At 40.5% G+C, this 19,876-nt stretch overlaps 2 protein-coding genes, 1 long non-coding RNA gene and 1 pseudogene across 4 annotated transcripts in view; 2 read left to right on the top strand and 2 right to left on the bottom strand.

The window, feature by feature from the left end:
- Nucleotides 1-19,876, top strand: part of LOC145484855 (uncharacterized) — a 137,645-nt gene that overhangs the window by 20,172 nt on the left and 97,597 nt on the right. The window lies entirely within an intron of this gene.
- Nucleotides 1-19,876, top strand: part of LOC145484895 (uncharacterized) — a 90,758-nt gene that overhangs the window by 1,754 nt on the left and 69,128 nt on the right. The window lies entirely within an intron of this gene.
- On the bottom strand, nucleotides 2,484-13,733 carry LOC145484745 (contactin-2-like; annotated as a pseudogene). Its single transcript, XR_014049068.1, has 5 exons — nucleotides 13,244-13,733; nucleotides 12,184-12,492; nucleotides 7,803-8,075; nucleotides 5,543-5,776; nucleotides 2,484-3,607 (listed from the first exon to the last, which is right to left on the bottom strand). The product of XR_014049068.1 is annotated as a contactin-2-like (transcript).
- On the bottom strand, nucleotides 14,065-15,674 carry LOC145484766 (uncharacterized). The gene has a single exon (XM_081463401.1). The coding sequence runs from the start codon at nucleotides 15,670-15,672 to the stop codon at nucleotides 14,479-14,481; it is 1,194 nt and encodes a 397-aa protein (XP_081319527.1). The 5' UTR covers nucleotides 15,673-15,674; the 3' UTR covers nucleotides 14,065-14,478.

Here is a 19,876-nt window from a genome sequence, read left to right as displayed (position 1 = left end):
GGGCCAAAATTGTTTTCACACTTTCTTCCGCTAGTGGAGAGAAAAAGGACCCACCTTCATCTGGCCCCTGCTTCCTTTGGAGCACCTCTTCATTAGCCTCCTTTGCAGATGCCCTTTAGGTGCGATGAGTGACAAGCACAATGAGTTTCTGCATAGAAGGCTTCCTCTCCATCGGCTTCTGCCTATGTGACATGATTTGTTTTTTAAAATCCCTTTGCAGGTTGCAAAACGTAGATGTAGATGTAGATTCTGTAGATGCTATACCGTCCTTATCAACAGTGGGTCAAACTGGCTCGGAAAAATATTTTTATTGGTGATTAACTAGGCTGACAGCACTATTACTGTGTTGTGAAGTTCTGAAATGTAGTTAAGACATTCAAGGCAAATTTCAATAGACAGTAATGCATAACTAAAAAATGAAAAATGGAGTGGAGCTAGACAGGTGACTTCTCACTGAATATCTGCCATGAACTCGTTGGGTTCAAGAAGGAGGTGGTGATCTGTCATGTGAGCGCAGAGTTTCACTGATTTCCCCTCTAATAGTCAATAGGCCAATTTCGATATATTAAAATTCTTGCTTGTATTTGAGGCTTACGGGAATAAAACAAAAGAAATCGCATTGAGGTTGAGGGTTAATAATTAATTTTTTTTTGTTTTATTCCGCTAGGCTTCAGAACAAAGTTAGAATTTTAATATATCCAAATTGGCCTATTCCCTCTATGACAGGTTCCTGCAGGAAATCATGGTAAGTGTATTCATCAGAACAAATATCCAGTCCAAGATGATGAATACAGCTACCATGATTCCCTGCAGGCACATCTCACTGAAGGAATTAATTGGCTCTTTGCCGTTAAAATTTGAAAGTTATTGGGAAAAACAAATGCACCACATTTTTTCCTTGTTTCCTTGAGTTTTTGAATAATTTAAGGCGTCACTTGTGTGGTCTTTAAGAGTGCACACCACGGCCAAGGAAACATTGCACTCATGGTAAAAGACTTAAGGAAAATCTTCAGTCCCAACCGAGGAAGCGGGAAGAGGTTGAACACAGGGAAATGCACAAATACAAAGTCGGTCGCAGGCTTTTTATTTACATCTTCAAATAGATAGAGACGGTTTTCATTTGAGTGTCGGCAATCCATTGGTTTTGAATCGACTACGCTGCACGATTGGCTTAAAAAAAAAGCTCGCGCCACTTTCTCATCCAATCAGAAGTAAAACCAAAACCATTCGTGACTCGTTCGCACTCTTTTACCCGCGTTTCGCGGCAGCTGCATGTAATTACCAGAAGGTTTGATTGGTTCACTGTACTGTCTGTATCCTTTGTGATTGGCTAGAGTGATTACTTTAGTTTTGCTTTTTCGACACTCAATTGAACGCTACAAAGAGACCAAAACAATCACAACTAGTTGTAACTGGACTGACTACAGCTGTCCCTGCGGTTAATGTGACAGTTAATGTTACGGGATCGCCGCGAAACCAATTATCGTGTATATTTTCCACGTTTTAAAGATTTCAGGCTCTAACAAGATATAACAAGACCAATATATTTTTTACGACTACTTTTTTCTTCTGTGGAACAGTAAACATATAGCTATTGAAAATGAGCCCTTTTTCGGAGATCCTAGTTCAAGCGGAAAATTCACTTTGCGCAAGATGTCATATGTTGAATGCGGGTGGAAACATTTTAACGATTGAAGAATTCCAGAAGAAGTTTAAAATCAAAACAAATTATTTTTACTACCTTCAATGAAGTTCTGCCATTCCATCGGACTTAGGTCCGTCCATACTACACTGGAGAGATTTGAAAACGCAGCTTTATTTCTACGGTTAGGCCTTACGTCCACACTAATCCGTCAGGAAAACGCTTTTTACACAAACTGCAGAAATTCTCGCGCTACTTGGCTAATTTTCATTGTCAATAAGCGGACAGACACGTGAATTTATAATTTATGCCATGTAGTTTTGCAAAAAACAAGTTACGGCAGTTTTTGATTCGTCTGTCTTGTTATTGACAATGAATCTCGATCCACAGCTACTTTGACAATGTTATGACGAGATTCATGATCAATAACAGGACAGAAGCATGAAAACCTGGTGTCGATTTGTTAACTTCAAACCGGAGGAATTTGAAAACGCCGGCTTTGAGTTATAGTGTTGAGGGAGAGCATTTTGAAAACGAAGCTTCATCACGATAAAAATGTGATTTTTCTTACCGAGTTTACCTCGAAATTTTAATCCAAAATGACCCCTCGGTGATTGTTGTGTCTTCAAATTTCGTACAGTACTTATGTCAAAGATATTTCTTTCTCAATGAAAGAAGTAGCTAATAGTTGTAAAAATAAGGTTAATTTAATATGAATAAACACTAATAACTGTTTTTGCAGCTTCCCGTTTTTTGATAACGTCTGACTAAGGCTGGTTGAAAGGTCCAAACTAATTTGCTTCAACTGAGCTACGAAACACGTTTTAATATTCAGCGAAGATTGTAATGTTTCCTTTTAAAGGAAAAGACAATTATCAAAGAAGATTGCTTTCATGATACCTGAATTGTGATACATATGAACGTGGAAAGTATTTCTCATAAATCTATTATCACGAGTTTTATCCGTGGTATCCGTAGTGTCCGTAGTGACACCCCCCGAAAGTAACGTTGAAAATTTGTGGCCGCTAATAGATCTCAAAAGTAGCGACCCCTGTCCCCCGTAAAGTAGCGAGCCTCCCCCCTTCCCGTACCCCGAAAATAGCGAGACCAAGGTTCAATTGTAGATTTATTTTCCAGTCAATAGTGAAGTGAAAGTAACATAACGATAATAACGATAATTTCAACTCTACAATAAGGGAAGGTATCACTTATGCAGCTTATGCCATGATGTCAATTCGTGATTCATCAGTTCATGTTGCGCCGTATAAAAACAAATCCAAAACATAACCATAAAAAATGCACTCAGTTTAGTCTTAAGAACAGTCCATTTGCATTCAAAACGGGACGATATTCTATATGGAGCAAAACATATGGAATTGAGGGTGTTGAAAAATAATCAAATAAAAAACGGGAAGGTAAATTTACAACACACGTAATATTTCAACATAACACGTTGGACATAGAACTGATCCTTGTCGAAAACTTGTTGCCCAAGTTTGGTCATCCAGTTGCAGTATGTTCCAAGATGTTAGATGGTGCAATGCATTGGGGTAGCAAAAGTTTCCATGCGCAAGAATGCTGCAATGTGTTGCGTTGAAATCTTGCGTACGTTTTGTAGGGTGCTTAGTTTTAATGATTTACACATCATTATTGTTCAGCCAAGACAGTAGACCTCTACCTCGTCAGGTGAAAACACGTAAGTCCCAGCCAGGATTGTCGTTTTGTCTTGTACTCCACTTGGAACAGAGTAAGAGTGGCCAAAGTTTGTGAATGAGTTAGTGTCACCATTTGCATTGTCAGCAATGAGGATGTCACTCCCGCCACCAAATACCGGACCGTAACTTGGGTACCTGTAAATTGCACGTGATGGGTTCGTCAACAAGCTCTTGAATGGTCCAAGACCTTCTTTGTTGCGGAGTGAAAATATGAACGCATTGGAAGTGGCAGTGTATCCACCGCTGGACTCTAAAGAGGATAGATAAATAAATCAATAAATCAATAAATCAATAAATCAATAAATCAATAAATCAATAAATCAATAAATCAACAAATCAACAAATCAATAAATCAATCAATCAATCAATCAATCAATAAAATAAATAAACAAATACCAGTTGAAAACTCATGAGCAGTAAGACTGTAAGATGTTTAGCTTGACATTGTTTTTAAACGTTTTAAGGGGGAGGTGTTTAATACTTTCTTCAAGGTGATTCCAAACTTTTACAGCTGCAAAGCGAATGTTGAATTTACCATAGTTTGTTTTGATGGTATTGATGTAATAGGTTGATTTAAAAGCAAGCTTAGTATTGTATGAGTGTACATATGCTACTGTTTCCAAAAAAAAAAATTTCAAAGGAAGATGGACGAAGATTATAGTAATAGTGATATATGAGGAGTGCATTGTGAAGGGTAACAAGATCAGTTAATTTAAGGATCTCTAATTCCTTAAAAAGAGGCTCAGTGTTCATCTGGTTTTGAAAAAGTTATAGTTCGTATAGCTCTCTTTTGAAGAGTTATTAAGGGTTTACGAGTAGCACTATAAGTATTGCCCCATATTCACTTTATTGACAAATGACGTGTAACAGCCGTCAACATTTCGCGGGTAACAGTGAGCTGATTCCCGTTTAACGGCATAGTTTTCGCAATGTTGCCCGATCATGGCGTTTGGCGTGTAACAGTTTCTTTGTTAGACGTCATGTGACCATGAACTAGCCAGTGAATGGGCGCGCTGTAGCAGGAAAAACGCCAACTGTATAACAATCTTTCATCTTACCCAGTTCTCGAAAGACTTTTTTAATTTTGAAATTTGAATCTGAAATTGTGAAACGACAATAACTTTTAAGATTCAAATGATTATCCTTTTCCGTAATTCATGATAGACGAAATACCTTCCGAACATCATCCAGACAAACCGGAATACTACTTTTTTCACTTTTATATAGTGATCTAGAACATAAGCGGGTTAATAATTTTGTTGTTGATACGATGGATGAGTAATTAGACCTCGTGTCGTACAATTCAGGGAGTAATCGTCCTCGCGGCGGTTGTACGACATGAGGTCCAGCTACTGCACTCTTTATTTCTTTATTTATGCGAACATGTTTTATCAGAAGAAGAAGTTAGGAAGAAGTCAGGTGAGTGCCGAGATGTCAGGCTTTAACGGCCTGCAGGCTGGCTCCAAAATTACTTTAACACCGCTCATTAGAACCTGGATTAAAATAGACTGAAACTGCCCATACTAAACGCATCAGTTGTGTTAACACCTCTATAATTGTCTTTGATTACAACATTTGTCCATCGTTAATCTTGGCGGCCATCTTAGGAGAAGTGTTACGGTTCGCAATGGGTGTGCACATCTGTGTCCACAATCGTAATTTATACATGTCAGTTGTGAAATCACTCCTATATGTCGAGACTTTCAAAACACAGTATGTGCTGCGTTTGCTTCAATGCAAACGAATTAAAAAGGGCGGCTGTTTAAAGAACATGCTTTTTTATCACTTTTAAGCCGTGGTTAGCTATAAGGATTTTTCTGCAAGGGTGTTTGGCTTACAGTGTCCACGATGAAGTTGCTACGCACAAAATGTATCAGCCTTGAAAGGGAAAAATGTCCGTTTTCTTAACTGTAGAGAAACCCAGGTCATTGGGGATTTCACCAGGACCAGGAAAACGGTATTAAATTGTTTACCAAGGTGCCCTTCAGGCGGGTACATTTCGTAAGCCCGACAGTGCAATTCACTCTGCAGGAATTTTTTTCTTTACTTCTTCTTCGCACGATTTTTTGTTTCAGTCACCTTCCCTTGCATGATTGTTTTTTTTTCCCATCCCAATCACTTTTCTAATGGTCCGTCCCTTAATAGCCTATAATTAAAGAAAACACATACGAAAATTTCTATTTACCCCAAGGTATGTCAGTGTATCCTCCAAACACGTACTGTCCCTTTTTGATGATGGTAACAGTGTTTCGTTTCCCATCACACCTGCTGTGAAAGGTACTGACAGCCCAGCCGTGAGTGGAAGCGCGGTAACACAGCACCCAACTAGGGTTGCTTCCAACAGCGGGTTTTAGGAATTCATGAAGGCGACTTCTATAAAATGAGTTTCCTGTTATAATCGCCGAATTTCTCCAGAAATCTGGAATTTCAAAAAGAAAAACAAAGACAGCTTTAGCAAAACTTTATATAGTCAACAAGAGACTGAACAGTTTCCGTAGATAAAACGTCTGAATGAGTACCAGGGTCTCAACAAAATCACTGGAACAGGTTAATAAGACCGCGTAATAGCCACTGTGGGAGTATTCATCAGCCTCTTATTGCATATTTTGCAGAAAAAAGACAATCAGACTGCCATAGATAAAAACAGATTAACTCGAGTTTGATAATAAGTTGATTAACACGTGATCAATACGCTTTAGGATGATTCCTTTGAATCTAAAGATCCTAATAAAAACTTGCAACATCAGCTAGAAACGGACAAAAGCCAAGGGTAAAGTAATAGTTGTGAACCGTAAACGACGAGGAAGGGGTAAATTAATTAATGTATGTTTTATAACTAAAGTTTGCAACTTTAAGCGGCACTAAGTCTTATTTTTGTTCGCATGCTTTGTTCTCGAGGACACAATTGAATTGAATTTTACGAATACTGCCGGGTAATTTTACATTTCAGATAATTATTGACATTACATGCGTTAAAATTGGTTCACGCTACAATCAAGAAAATGATACATGGTTCACGACCACGCGGAAACGATTATGTATCTCTCTATCGAGCTTAATTCTGAGAAAATGGGGTTATTCTCCCAATGTGCGCGCGACAATTACACCACAAGGGTTCACAGCGCAATTCTAGGGTATTATCAGAAACCAAAGAACAAAAAATGATTTCTAGTAACAGCGCGAGTTTTTAAATCTCGATCTGTCCATAAAATGCCTGTTTTAGCGATCTTCTAATAGTAGTGATAACAAAGGCTACTTAAGTGGATCAGTGTAGCTAACAAATACAGGGAAGGCTAAACTGCCTGTCGACTTTCAGCCTAGCTGGGGAGTCTACGTAGGTTACTGTTTTAGATGTTTCAGTCAGTGAAACAATACATAGTTAAAATAAACAATTCTTGGGTTTCCCCCACGTGACCAATAGCTTAGCAACGGTTACCATCCGCCATCTTGGTGTCCCTCAAGCGTAAACAAAGCGTATCCAAAGAAGAGTTCATGCGAGAAAGAAGGGATGGTTTTAAGCGTCGTTGTTGGCTGTTCGAACAAAAGTTGGAATCGTAGAGGCTCAGGTTTTTTCGTATACCTAAGATTATTTCAAATCAAGGACAAGAATAGGAGGAACTCACTATTAGGAGGACAAACGAGTGGATTTCTGCGGTGATTCGCGGCGACGCTACAAACAAGAGAGTGCTAGAGAGTGAACGAGTTTGTAGCAAACACTTCGCTCTGAAACTACCGGAACAGAGCGGCCTTGGTCGATAAAGTGGTCAGCAAAAGGATCAATTAAACTTAAAGCTACTGCTTTAATTTTGCATTGGTTGAGTTTGGCATAGAGCTGATCCATTTCCTCTTTCGAAGGCGCTGATGTGGGCTGCATGCACTGAGGCGCCGGCTGATGCAGGCCCAGAACTAGAAGCTGTTGCATGGTTCGAGGCTTGCGGCTGTTGTAGATTCTGAATTTTCTGGTCTGGACTGAACTGTTCGGCTGGTTTGCTTGCGGGGTGTCAACCCCGATGACCGAGATCTTAATATCTTTCCTTTACTCGTCTCTCTAAGCTTTTGGGATTCTCAGAGAGCACTGGGATACCTTTAGATTAATGCCCGGTACTTTTATCGTTTTTTTTTTCTTCTGGAAATCCATGTAGTTGTCGAAATAATAGAGCGATAATAGAGAAGCTTCACTGTAGAAATGGACTATTACTAGCATAAATTTGACACCCGAAGGACACCAACATGGCGGACACTGATTTGATCAAAGCTTGTGACGTCACGTGAAACCCAAGAATATTAGTTCCTAGGTGCTGTCACACACACGTTGCGCAGGTTATCATGCCCTAACAGATCCAAGCTTGTTAGTAGCTTCACGATTAAGGACCAACGTCTTCAGGACTAAAGTGGGAGATATTATGGGACAAATACGGTCTAGATCTATCTTCGTCGGTACTCACCTGGTTTGACATAATTCAAGGTTGTCAATGCACTAACAGATCCCAACTTATTGGTGGCTTTGCACTGATAAGGACCAGTATCTTGAGGTTTAAAGTTGGAGATATTCAGTGTGCCATTGATAACAGTAGTTCGACCTTATGGTAACGGCACAAGTCCTCTTGACCAGACAACTGTCGGTTGTGGATAACCAAATACTCGACAGGAAAGAGAAGCTACCGAATTTCCTGTTACTTTTACAACGCTGTCGGGAGTCTCGAGGAATTGTGGGGGAACTGGACGAAAAAACAAATAAACATACAAATAAACGATTGAAACTATTAGGACATGTTAACATTTCTTATACTTCTTAGTTACTACGCGCCCTAGGATCGGTAAATTTAGCGGGCCTTATTCTACCGCTTCGAACCAGAGAAATACGCGTAGAGTATATAAAAAAAATATCTTACTAGCGCCGTCTTCTCGGTCCATACTGTAAGTTAAGCCTGTTTTACGCTTGAGTCATAAATCGAGAAGGAAAAAACTTGGTCCGTTTCTTAACGCGCGGACTTCGAACACGGCTAGTAAGGGGTATTTCCTTTCCTGAATTTAAAAGCGTGACACAAAGATTTTTTTAAACGTGCTTTTCGATAGAAAACTACTAGGGTTACTAAGCTCAGAGAAGAGACATACTCTAGTTTGACAAAGCCAGTTCTAACTGGGTTATCACATTTTCTTAAAAACTGGATCTTTGGTTAATGCAATTCAAGAGTTTTCACTGGCTTAGCCATCATGGGTTATGAGCCATTTTGCCATGCTCTTACAAATATGACAAGCGTACGCGTGATTCTTTTGGTTTCATTTTATATATTTTGGGAGCGTTTTTATGAAAACAATTATTCCACTCGCGCATGTTGGATATCAGGTGATTATAGCCAACTCGGCGCTATGCGCCTCGTTGGTTGTCTACTATCTCACATCAGGAGCCATAATCGGGGACGGAGACCGTAAGTCTCGGGATTCGCGCGTACCTATGATATGGGACAATTTTTCTATTTTTAGAACAAATTGCGCCATCCTGACGTCATATATCCGCGCAGATTCACGCACATGTCGGGGCGCTCGCGTGGATGTTGTCACGTTGCGTGATCAAATGGTGAGAGTTGAGAGATTCTCTTGCGTATTTTTCATAGCGATGGCAGGGAATAAGGCAGGGAATACGAACCAGGGCGCTTAAATGTAGTTTTATGCTCTGAGCTAACGGAAAAGGTGGGTTTTCAGGGTCGAAAACAAGACTTCAATCTCGCGCTGGGAATGAATAATAAGATCTGCTCACGCTAGTTGTAAGCTTACTTGTATGTTTTTGCGTTTGTTCTGCCTTAAGAATATAGCAAGAAAACTCTCTACTCTGGTATCGAGTTAATTTGTGAGTTTCTCAGACAATGGTTCATCATAACCAAAACCTGTTTTGACGGTTTCTTATTGTTTCTGCTTGTTTGGTGAGTTTGCAAAAGTTTTTGAAAGGAAAGTCTGACGCTTACAATTAGCTCATTTGCATAGTGCAGTTCGTGCACTTTCAAGTCCGAGTCGGTGTTTTCAATTGTCAACAAATTTTGACAAAGATTTCTTTCGTTATCTTTTGTGCTGAGCTGCTGTAACAAATTCAACGAACGCAAAAAAGGCTACTAACATCATGTGTCTTTCTTCAACATAGGCATAGTGAAGTTTTACACTGCGAAAATGAAAAAAGACAAGGAGTTTTGATAACTCGATCAACAAAATCGAAACCGTTATTCCAAGTTGATTAAAGAAAGAGTCATCGTAACTTTGCTGATTATTTCTGCTTTATTCACATATTTTCAGTTTAGCTTTTAATATGTTCTCAAACATTTATCAATCTTAAACATATTTAAAAACTATAGAGTTATTGTTTGGGTTCGATGTACGCTTTCACACGAAAGTGCTGTGGAAGTACAATTTGTCATGTTTACTGACTGTACAAAACACGCATCGGCGGGCGCTCTCATTCATCGACAACGGAGAACTTACTGGATTTTTACACGAATAAAACTGAGCAGTATCTACGGACGAAAAGTTATTGGGCCTTGATGAAACATCAAGCGTTGCTTACAATTCAAGCGAAACTCAAACTAGCAATTATTTTGTTTTACTTTTCGGTCGCGATAGACTGACAAATTCCTCGCAAGCGTGTGGCAAGAGGAGCTAGGAAACTATGAAGTCCTGAAGCTCTGCTATATCTAAATATATCCTGCTAGTTTTTCGCTGTGTAATGGAAAAGTTGTTAATCTTCAACATATGTGAAATTTAAAGTGGAGTAATGTACAGCTCATGTAAAAGAAGCATCCGTCAGAACACAACTTGGTCAGCGATATATGTAAGCTTACAGCGGAACATACCTAAATTCGACACTGTCTTACTTCACTCAGACTGGAGCAGCTTACGACGAAAATACTTAAGCAAAATTCCAACAGACGTAAACGCGTTGAGTTGTGGGCCAAAAACATGAAAAATTTCGGGAATTTCGGAAGCCATTTCCCCCGCGCGACATCCGCAAAAATCCTCGCAGCATGTACGCGCGTGTGCTGCAGGCGATGGCGCAATTTGTTCTAAAAATAGAATTATTGTCCCATATCATGGAGACAACCCCAATACTAGAAATGGCGCGCGCTTACGGTCTCCGTCCCCGATTATGGCTCCTGCTCACATCCAACTTGCGGAATAATAGCCCTTTTCACGGTTAATTTTTCTTATTTGCATTACAATTTAATCCAACGTGGATGGGAGGCAATTTCCGGCTAAAACCACGAAATAGCCCGAAATTGCCTCACACATGCTAGATTTTATTGTAATGCAAATGAGCAAAGTTAACCGTGAAAAGGGCTATTGACTCCCCCTACCCTGTCAAGTCTCCCGTTTTGCGCTGGCGTCCAGTTCTCTCGCGATTGTATCTGCGCTTTGAACGATCGAATAAAAATACGAGAATAGAGGACTGTGAACAGTCTAGTTGTTAGTCAGTGTTCTACAGTCTCTTGGGACGTCTGATTGCACGCCCATAACGTGTCCTGTATTTGTCGTCTTTTTCGGCTTCTACTAAAAATTATGACTGAGACAATGTCCACGAAGAAATCGTGACCGAGGCAATGCCCACGTTTAAAGTCTTTCCCTTGGTATTAAAGGTGTTTATGATGATTATAAACAACAAAAAACGAAAAAGAAAGAGACTGAGGCAAGTGTCTCGGCTTGCCTGCTACTAGCTACGGCCTTGATATGATAGTATCTTTATATCCTGAATTGACGCTTCATTCTTTTAGTATAAAGCTTCTCCGTATCACACGGCATAGTGGAGTTGAGATCAATAAAACTACAGGTAAGCTATGTGAGTGTTCAAATTTGTCGTCTGCAAATGTATAGCCAGTTGTAGGTCCTCGGTCATTAGGGACGATCGAAAAAGCGAACGGGATCTGCTCGTCACCCGCCCGCTATTTTTCGTCCCCACTGATCGAGAGCCTAGAACGGGCTATACATTTATTACAGACGACAAATTTAAACTCTGACATAGTTTACATCTAGTTTTATTGTAACACAACCACACTGTGAGCGTGACAGATTTTAAGAGGAGAAAACTGCGGCAACAAAGATAACAATTTGGACAACTTCAAACTATCATTAAAAGGGTGTGAGTAAATAAAAAACGCTAGCAACTAAATTCTAACAGACTAAAGGGCTGGAAATGTTGCGAGGTGTATGATTACAGCGGAAGGGGAAGTCGTAGGTTAACTCAGAGTAAATAGACTGACAAAAGGACATCAAGAACTGTTTCAAAATGTTTTGGAAATATCTTAACTTGAATACATGGCAAACAAATAAATAAGTAACTAAATAAAAAAAAAATAAAAAAATTGATAAATACGCAAGCAAGCAAAAGCATCGTTATTATTTGGGAGGTGTCTAAACGCACATATCAAGTAGGTAAAGTAAGTAAAAGCTTTATTAATGTGTCAATGTATTTAGTTTTCACAACTTATTGGGGACACACAAACACACAAATTAAAATTATTTACGAATAAGAAATAATAATAAAAATGTATATAAAATTAAAACATGTAGCATGTATAAATTGTACAATAAAGCAATGGGTATATAAGAGCTAGTCTCTAAGAATTGCGAAGGTTACAGCAGCTATTGTTTATCCTCTCCCTTACTTGGATGCACTTGCAAATTGATTTGGCCGCACTTAAAAATGCATGGAGATGGGACTCCATTGTTGAATTTGCAACATTAAAATAAATGTAACTTTTTCCTAATTGACGATAATGCAACACTTAACAGCGCTCTCCTTAGAGTATCGCTTGAAGCGTACGTGACGATCATAAAATTGATTACCTTGTACGAAAAGCTTCACGACCTTGTTAGCTCGTCCAAAAACATTTGTAGCTGTGCAAACGTAACTCCCCGAGTCATTGTAACCAGCACTCTTGATCTGGAGCTTATTGCCTTGACCGTCCTTATTCACCAGTTCTGTTCCACTTATTTTATTCCAGGATACGTTAGGCTTTGGATTACCATCAGCTGAGCAGGAAAACGTGGCGGTCTGGTACTGAGTTACAGTGAGTGAAGCAGGAGATACAATCACTTCTGGAGCAGATATCGACTCCCCTGCATCACCTTTAGGTCCAGGATGTCCAGGAGCTCCTGAAATATTTAATGAAGGAAATAAAATTAATGATTCATCGTAAACAGTGGCAGACGTTTAAAGCTAAACTTAGGCTTTAATGTATAGAAAAAGTGTAACAGTAATTTGAATCGCGAAGTTTCATTTGTCCCTTAACCTTTTTCTTTCTCGTTGTCATTTCCTTGAAGTATAAGTTGTTAACTTACAGCACGACTTATGATGACATACATGGCACTGACACAGCGATCATTTGATTTGTTCTGTGCTAGTTCTTTGTGTACTAATTTTCTTCTTCAAATGACAAAGTCAGAAATAAGTTAGACCGCACGCCATAAAAAGTCAAGAAGCAAAGAACACAGCAATTTGGCTAATTTTTCGTCGCTTTTTATTGAAACCATCCAGGATTTTGAATTGAATTACGACTTTATCCAAAACTATTTGCGGGGTTTGTATTTTTATAATTGTTTTTCTGATGTTTTAAATCAATTTTTGAAATCCGACATGGTGTATCCAAGATGGTGGACATATGGTGACCTAGGGGTCTCTTAGTTGTGATACGACTACACGATTGACACGTTATTCAACATGTTGTTATCCTTTACCCCTGACCGTGTTAATTTGATCACAACTGAAGACTTTCAGAGACAAAAAACAAAAACACCAAAGCTCCTAATAGCGTTAAAAATAAACCTCTATTTGACTTAAGGACTAACGAGCTCTCCTTTAGAACAGAGCATCGAGGGACAGGTCACGTGATTTAATCTTAAATACCTCTTTCGCCCTTGATTCCAGTACTTCCTTTTGGTCCTCGTTCACCTCGAGATCCTTCGATCCCCTTTGGTCCGGGGGGACCTGCCACGCACACTTTGTTAGGAGAGAGACAGTAAGACGCCACAGATTCCTTAACAATGGAGTTTACATACTTCTTGATTCCGTCACTTATTTCTTAAATGCCATCAGGATACTGGCGGTTGGGTTTTAAGCTGCGTCTTGAAATGTGAGCGTTGGACTTTATGTCTATAGAAAAATGAAATGTTTGCATTTATGTCTGATTACCTACGAGAAACTGATTCGCACATGAAACGGTGAGAGGGAGGAGAGGGTTGGCAAATTGCTTTGTTACGTTTGTAGAAGCGAAACACATTGGATGCTTATTGACTTAGAATGAGTGGTTGTAAAGAGTTGAAAATTATGACCCTAGCCTGAGAGAATACAAAATTAAATGCTCAAAACTTATTCGCCTCGCTTAAAACTGCAGTTTTCAAAGTCTTTAACTGTATCTTCGCCGAGAGTTTTTCCCAGTAGCTGGTGAAGCACTATAACTCTCCCATAATTCAAATTAGAAGAGAAACGAGATCCGTCATATTAAAGAAGAATTTGCATAAACAGCTGCCACGGAGATGTTTTTTTCTGCTGTACTCAATAAGGACAATAACAGACTGAAACTTAACTAAACAATTAATCAACATAAAACAGGATTTGCAATTTTCACCGCTAACTGACGGCTACAAAATGGATCGATATATAAAAGGCTCTCCAATTATCAGCAGTCTTACAGCTGTTTATCTATCCATTGCTGCATGGATTACAGACGTATGAGTAAGATGTATGGGTTATTGACCAAGTGTTAGGTCAAGATGGCTGGATATTGGCCAAGTTCTTTTTTTGTGTTTTTATGGACCGACACGGAGTCGAGGTCCATAAACTCGCAAAAAAAAGAACGAGGCCAATATCCAGCCATCTTGACCGAACAAGCTTGCTCAATAAAGGATTTATTACATGGCTTTCGGGGAAATTTTTCTTGCGGGATACGGCGGGAAGTCCCGAGCGGGCAAGATAGCTCCATCTTGCCCGCTCGGGTAGCCAATAAGAGCGCAGGATTTGATTCATCTTGCCCGCTCACGGAGCTGGCCATATAATAAAGAATGTTGTCGAGGAAAAGGTTGCTGTTATTCATCGTGGTAGATGCAATAATAAAGTGTATTATCGTTTGTCTCACGATGTAGTCACTTGAGATGTAGATCGCGACGTTTCGACTGCTTACTGCTAGTCTTCTTCAGGCGATAAGGTCGACTGATTGCACGGTACCATTTATATAACAAAGGTCGGCTGTGATTGTCGCATTTCGATCCTCCTGTTGTTCCATTGTTCCGGCGAGTAGCTGTTCCCTCAGTGGTCCGCTGTTGTACCGTTCTCCTGTTGTTGTGATTCTTGATCGTGGTCATCCATGCTTCAGGAATTTCAATTCCACTATCCCTGTTGATGTTATTAGGGTGAAGTCTTATGTGAATAGCTTCCTTGACCCTACGTGTGTAGCAGTGAGGATCTCGATCAATAAACTGGACCTCATTCCAGATAGGATAGTGGCCGGTCTCGTGGGTGTGTTCAGAAACGGCGGAGGTCTGGGTACGGGCGAGTCGTATATCCCTGTCGTGTTCTTTGATCCTCTCCTGCATAGATCTCCCTGTTTCCCCGATGTAGACTTTGCCGCACTCACAGGAAATCCTGTAGACAACACCAACTTGTTTAGCCGGGTTGACGGTATCCTTTGGTCGCACTAAGTGTGACCGAAGTGTCGTGTCGGACTTGAAGACGGTGCGAATGCGTTGTTGTTCTAGGCAGCGGCGGAGAGACTCCGAAACTCCTTGGACATAAGGTAAAACGGCGGTGGATTTAAATTCCGCGACGGGCTCTCTTCTTGGGGTTGTTCGTGCCTTTATGATCTTCTGTACAAAAAAAGAGGGATATCCGTTAGAAACAAGCACAGATGACAGATGTTTCTTCTCTCCAACGATTACTGATGGTTTGGTCACGAGAGGTTTAGCCCGGTCGAACAGACACTTCACAATACCGCGCTTTACTGACTGAGGGTGCTGTGAATCATACTCTAGGTACTGATCAGTATGTGTTGGTTTCCTGAAGACACCAGTGGTGAGGCGGCCATCGGGTTCTCTATAAACTGACGTGTCAAGAAAGGCAATCTTTCTGTTATTCTCGATCTCCATGGTGAAACGGATTGATGGTTGTCGACTGTTTAGGTGTTGCAGGAAGTCGTCAACTCTATCCCGATCCAGGATGGTGAAAGTATCATCTACGTAGGGTTTCCAGATCTTAGGCTTGCAAGGTGCCGACTCTATTGCTTGTTCTTCAAATATCTCCATGTAGAGATTAGCAATAACTGCTGATACAGGGCTCCCCATGGCTGCGCCGTCTCGTTGTTCCTAGCTTATGATTCAGGGCATCCTCAGTCAGTAAAGCGCGGTATTGTGAAGTGTCTGTACGACCGGGCTAAACCTCTCGTGACCAAACCATCAGTAATCGTTGGAGAGAAGAAACATCTGTCATCTGTACTTGTTTCTAACGGATATCCCTCCTCTTTTGTACAGAAGATCATAAAGGCACGAACAACCCCAAGAAGAGAGCCCGTCGCGGAATTTAAATCCACCGCCGTTTTACCTTATGTCCAAGGAGTTTCGGAGTCTCTCCGCCGCTGCCTAGAACAACAACGCATTCGCACCGTCTTCAAGTCCGACACGACACTTCGGTCACACTTAGTGCGACCAAAGGATACCGTCAACCCGGCTAAACAAGTTGGTGTTGTCTACAGGATTTCCTGTGAGTGCGGCAAAGTCTACATCGGGGAAACAGGGAGATCTATGCAGGAGAGGATCAAAGAACACGACAGGGATATACGACTCGCCCGTACTCAGACCTCCGCCGTTTCTGAACACACCCACGAGACCGGCCACTATCCTATCTGGAATGAGGTCCAGTTTATTGATCGAGATCCTCACTGCTACACACGTAGGGTCAAGGAAGCTATTCACATAAGACTTCACCCTAATAACATCAACAGGGATAGTGGAATTGAAATTCCTGAAGCATGGATGACCACGATCAAGAATCACAACAACAGGAGAACGGTACAACAGCGGACCACTGAGGGAACAGCTACTCGCCGGAACAATGGAACAACAGGAGGATCGAAATGCGACAATCACAGCCGACCTTTGTTATATAAATGGTACCGTGCAATCAGTCGACCTTATCAGTAAGCAGTCGAAACGTCGCGATCTACATCTCAAGTGACTACATCGTGAGACAAACGATAATACACATTATTATAAAGAATGTTATTACAGTTTAATTTGTAAGTTAGCTATATTATAGTACTCCTATTGTATTGTAGGCAATAACATGCATGTACTCATTACGAGAACACTAAAAAAAAATTGTTGCTGTTAAATTGGTTGTTAAATTAGGTGGTTCCCCTCTTTACAGCGATTCCTGTCAAGAAAGCTTGCTCCTATATTCGCGACAAACTCAATAATGACAGTATATTATCCTCCACAACTAATCTCAACACTGATGACATAATCTCCCTTTCGGAATTTGTTGTTTCTAACAACTATTCTGTTCACAAGGATTGTTTCTACAAAAAAAAGCCACGACACCTTCTCATCATCAAGAAAGACGCCCTCTGACTCTTTGAATCCAATTGACCCTAAGATCTCTTTCTCGATTGAAACCGAAAGTAATGGATAAATCTAGTTTTTGGACACCTTGATCACCCGGATTAATGGAATAATTTCTATTCAAGTTTACAGAAAACCGACACATAATGACTGGTTCCCACCATGACAAGAAGCACAAAACCGGTACAGCTTATCGGGTCCCCAACCTCCCAAGTACAACTGAAGCAAAATATAATGAACTTAAATATGGTACTCGTGCTTTGGAAGAAAATGGTTTCCACGGGTCGGTACAAAACGTGAACCCCTCAATCTGGACCCCCTACTGGATCCCCTTCTGGACCCGCTCCTAGTTTAATTATTTAAATCAGGAGCCCGTATTTTTTGGAAGAAAAAAGAGGGAGACCAGATGGGGGTCCAGAATGGGGTCCAGAATGGGGTCCAGATTGAGGGGTCCACGTTTTGTACCGACCCACGGTTACCCCCTGTCGATCATTACCAACATCTTAAAGAATAAACCTGCCGTGGAAAACATTCTTTGCCCAGAAGAATTAGTCGGCAGATCTGTTTCCAGACCTTACAGAAAACCACAGCAAGAATTCCCTTCGCCGAAATTCAGGCCACCGCCTGCTGCAGTGACTGCACTTGGAGTTATATTATGGTTTAACGGCCATCAAATCGACTTCGACAACGCCGCTCAGGCTAGAGTAAGTGAACAACGCTAGAGTATGTGACAAGGGCGATTATCGTGTGCCAGTCCTGGCACACTGCCATGACTAATGAGGCGGACAATAATTCTAGACTACTAACAATAGAATTAGTCTCTTTTCATTATCCAAATTCCCTTTTGCGGTCACCACTTTAATGATACATTTCTATTATGTATTTTTTCACTCTTTTCACTGTATGTATTCATTCATTCGCGTCTTTCTGATCATTCGTCAAAAGCTGCAGGTTGAAAGCCGAAAGCTTATTTTAATCTAAATTTTCAACTAGAGATCGTTTTAATTGTTTTAATAAATTGTTTTTTTGCTAGTCACACTGGGTTTATTAACGTCTATTTGGTTTAAGACCGCTGGCAGCCGGTCTTTTCTCCTTGGGTCAGACGAGTGTTTGTTCGTGAACATGAACGCATTGGTCAGGTGCATGGACTGCCAGCAGTCTAATTTAGATGACAATAGGGGGTTTAAGGAAATCACTACGGCTGGTGTATACTACAGCTGCCGTGACTGAAAAGGTCTGGGGAGAGTACGTCTCGGTGGTCTGCCAAATTTTATGTTTAGCGGGTAAAGCGAAATACAAAGATGAAAGAAACATCGGCTAAGGAGTTTAAAATCTCTTTTATTTAGTTTCTCACAACCAAATGGCTTCACTCAAAGGACGATGGCCGTTATTCGCCTTCCTAGGACGAACAGGTTATTACTGAGCGAAAGCGAATACCATACCAATTTGATGAATGAAATATATAATTTCAGAGACAAATATCTCAAAGAATATCGATTGAAGAGCACAAATATATCAATAGTCAAAGAAGCAAAATAGCATCGTATAGTTATCCAGATATAAAACATCTTCACTAAACCCTCAAAGCAAACTTAACCGAAGAAAAACAACCTCGTGCTCAACACGAATATTTAACTTGACTCACTTCGCCATTTTAACACCTTTGCCAAAACTTATCGTCAATTCAGGATACGGATTTACAAGCTTATGAGAGGCAAACTTGACGCAATCTTTGACTTAAATTGAGTTTAAAGGATATAGTATCCAATGGAATTCTTAAAATGCCGAGATGTCTGTTGATAAGGGCCAGAGAAGCGAAATAAACCCGACGTAGTAGCCGCTACGGCAAAACATCCCGACTCACGTAGTCAGATTTCACACTACGGCTGGATGCAACCGACGTACATGCGCACTGACCGCACTGTCTCATTAACCGCGCGGCCATGGGCCGAGCGCGGTTCATGGTTTACCCGTGTACCGTTGCAGTTATGTCCTATGTAGCAGACATGTCCTCTGACGTAATGTGATATACGGAGCCAATCATATCATGCGTTCTATCTAATAACACGCAGCATAAGACTGGTAACTAAACTCCGTTGCGGTTCGGTCTTCGAACAAAATTGATTTTTGGAGGGGTAGCGTTCGGAAGCAGTATTTGACTTTGTATGTCTTTACTCTGAACCAGAGTGACTCTGAACGTAAATATGCAGCGACTATTTGCAAGAATAGCATTTACCTCACAAGATTTCTATCGGAAATTGACCGCTTAGTGTATTTTCAGTTTCAAATTCAACATGAAAGTTCGATCGAAGATTTAAACAGTGGTTGCTCTCCGGTTTGCGAACTGCGTGTTCCCGGCCAGCCAATATTAAACTCCGCGCTTTGATTATCCTCAAATTATTCAGATCGTTTAATGATATTACAGAGGCAAAACAAAATTTCTGAGAAGCAGTGTAACCAATTTTAGTTTCGGTGCTGTAAAACTACCACTCAATCTGCGCAATATTTCTCTATTCCCAATCTTGTCACTCACACGAAATCCGGTTCGCGAAAGCCCTCTTCTCAGTATAAGTTTGTTGAGGCTGACTGAACCTTTTTGGGTAAGCCGTCTCCTGTAGCATCGAACATTTATTACAGAAATTTTCTTGTCGAGTAGATTTTTATGGCCGGAGTGCTTTCTAACTGTTCCTAGTTCGCTTTGCTTTACAAAACAGCAGTAGTAGTCAAAAAACCACAGAGCACTTTGTGGCCTATTGAAAACACCACGGAGCGCTTTGTGGCCTACTCAAAACACCACAGAGCGCTTTGTGGCCTATTCAAAACACCACAAAGCGCTATGTGGTGTTTTATTTTGGGATTTAACATTGAAAACTGGATGGCTCGTTGACTCGCAAATATCTCACAGCTATTTTCTGAAATAATTTGGTTT

The sequence above is a fragment of the Orbicella franksi genome, chromosome 4 (assembly GCF_964199315.1).
Source record: "Orbicella franksi chromosome 4, jaOrbFran1.1, whole genome shotgun sequence".
Lineage (NCBI taxonomy): Eukaryota > Metazoa > Cnidaria > Anthozoa > Scleractinia > Merulinidae > Orbicella > Orbicella franksi.
Note: the sequence above shows the minus strand (reverse complement) of the source record. Positions and strands in the feature narration are given on the sequence as shown.

What these genes read in the sequence shown, in the direction of transcription:
- LOC145484766 (XM_081463401.1), bottom strand. Translation starts at nt 15,672, where the DNA reads ATGGGGAGCCCTGTATCAGCAGTTATTGCTAATCTCTACATGGAGATA.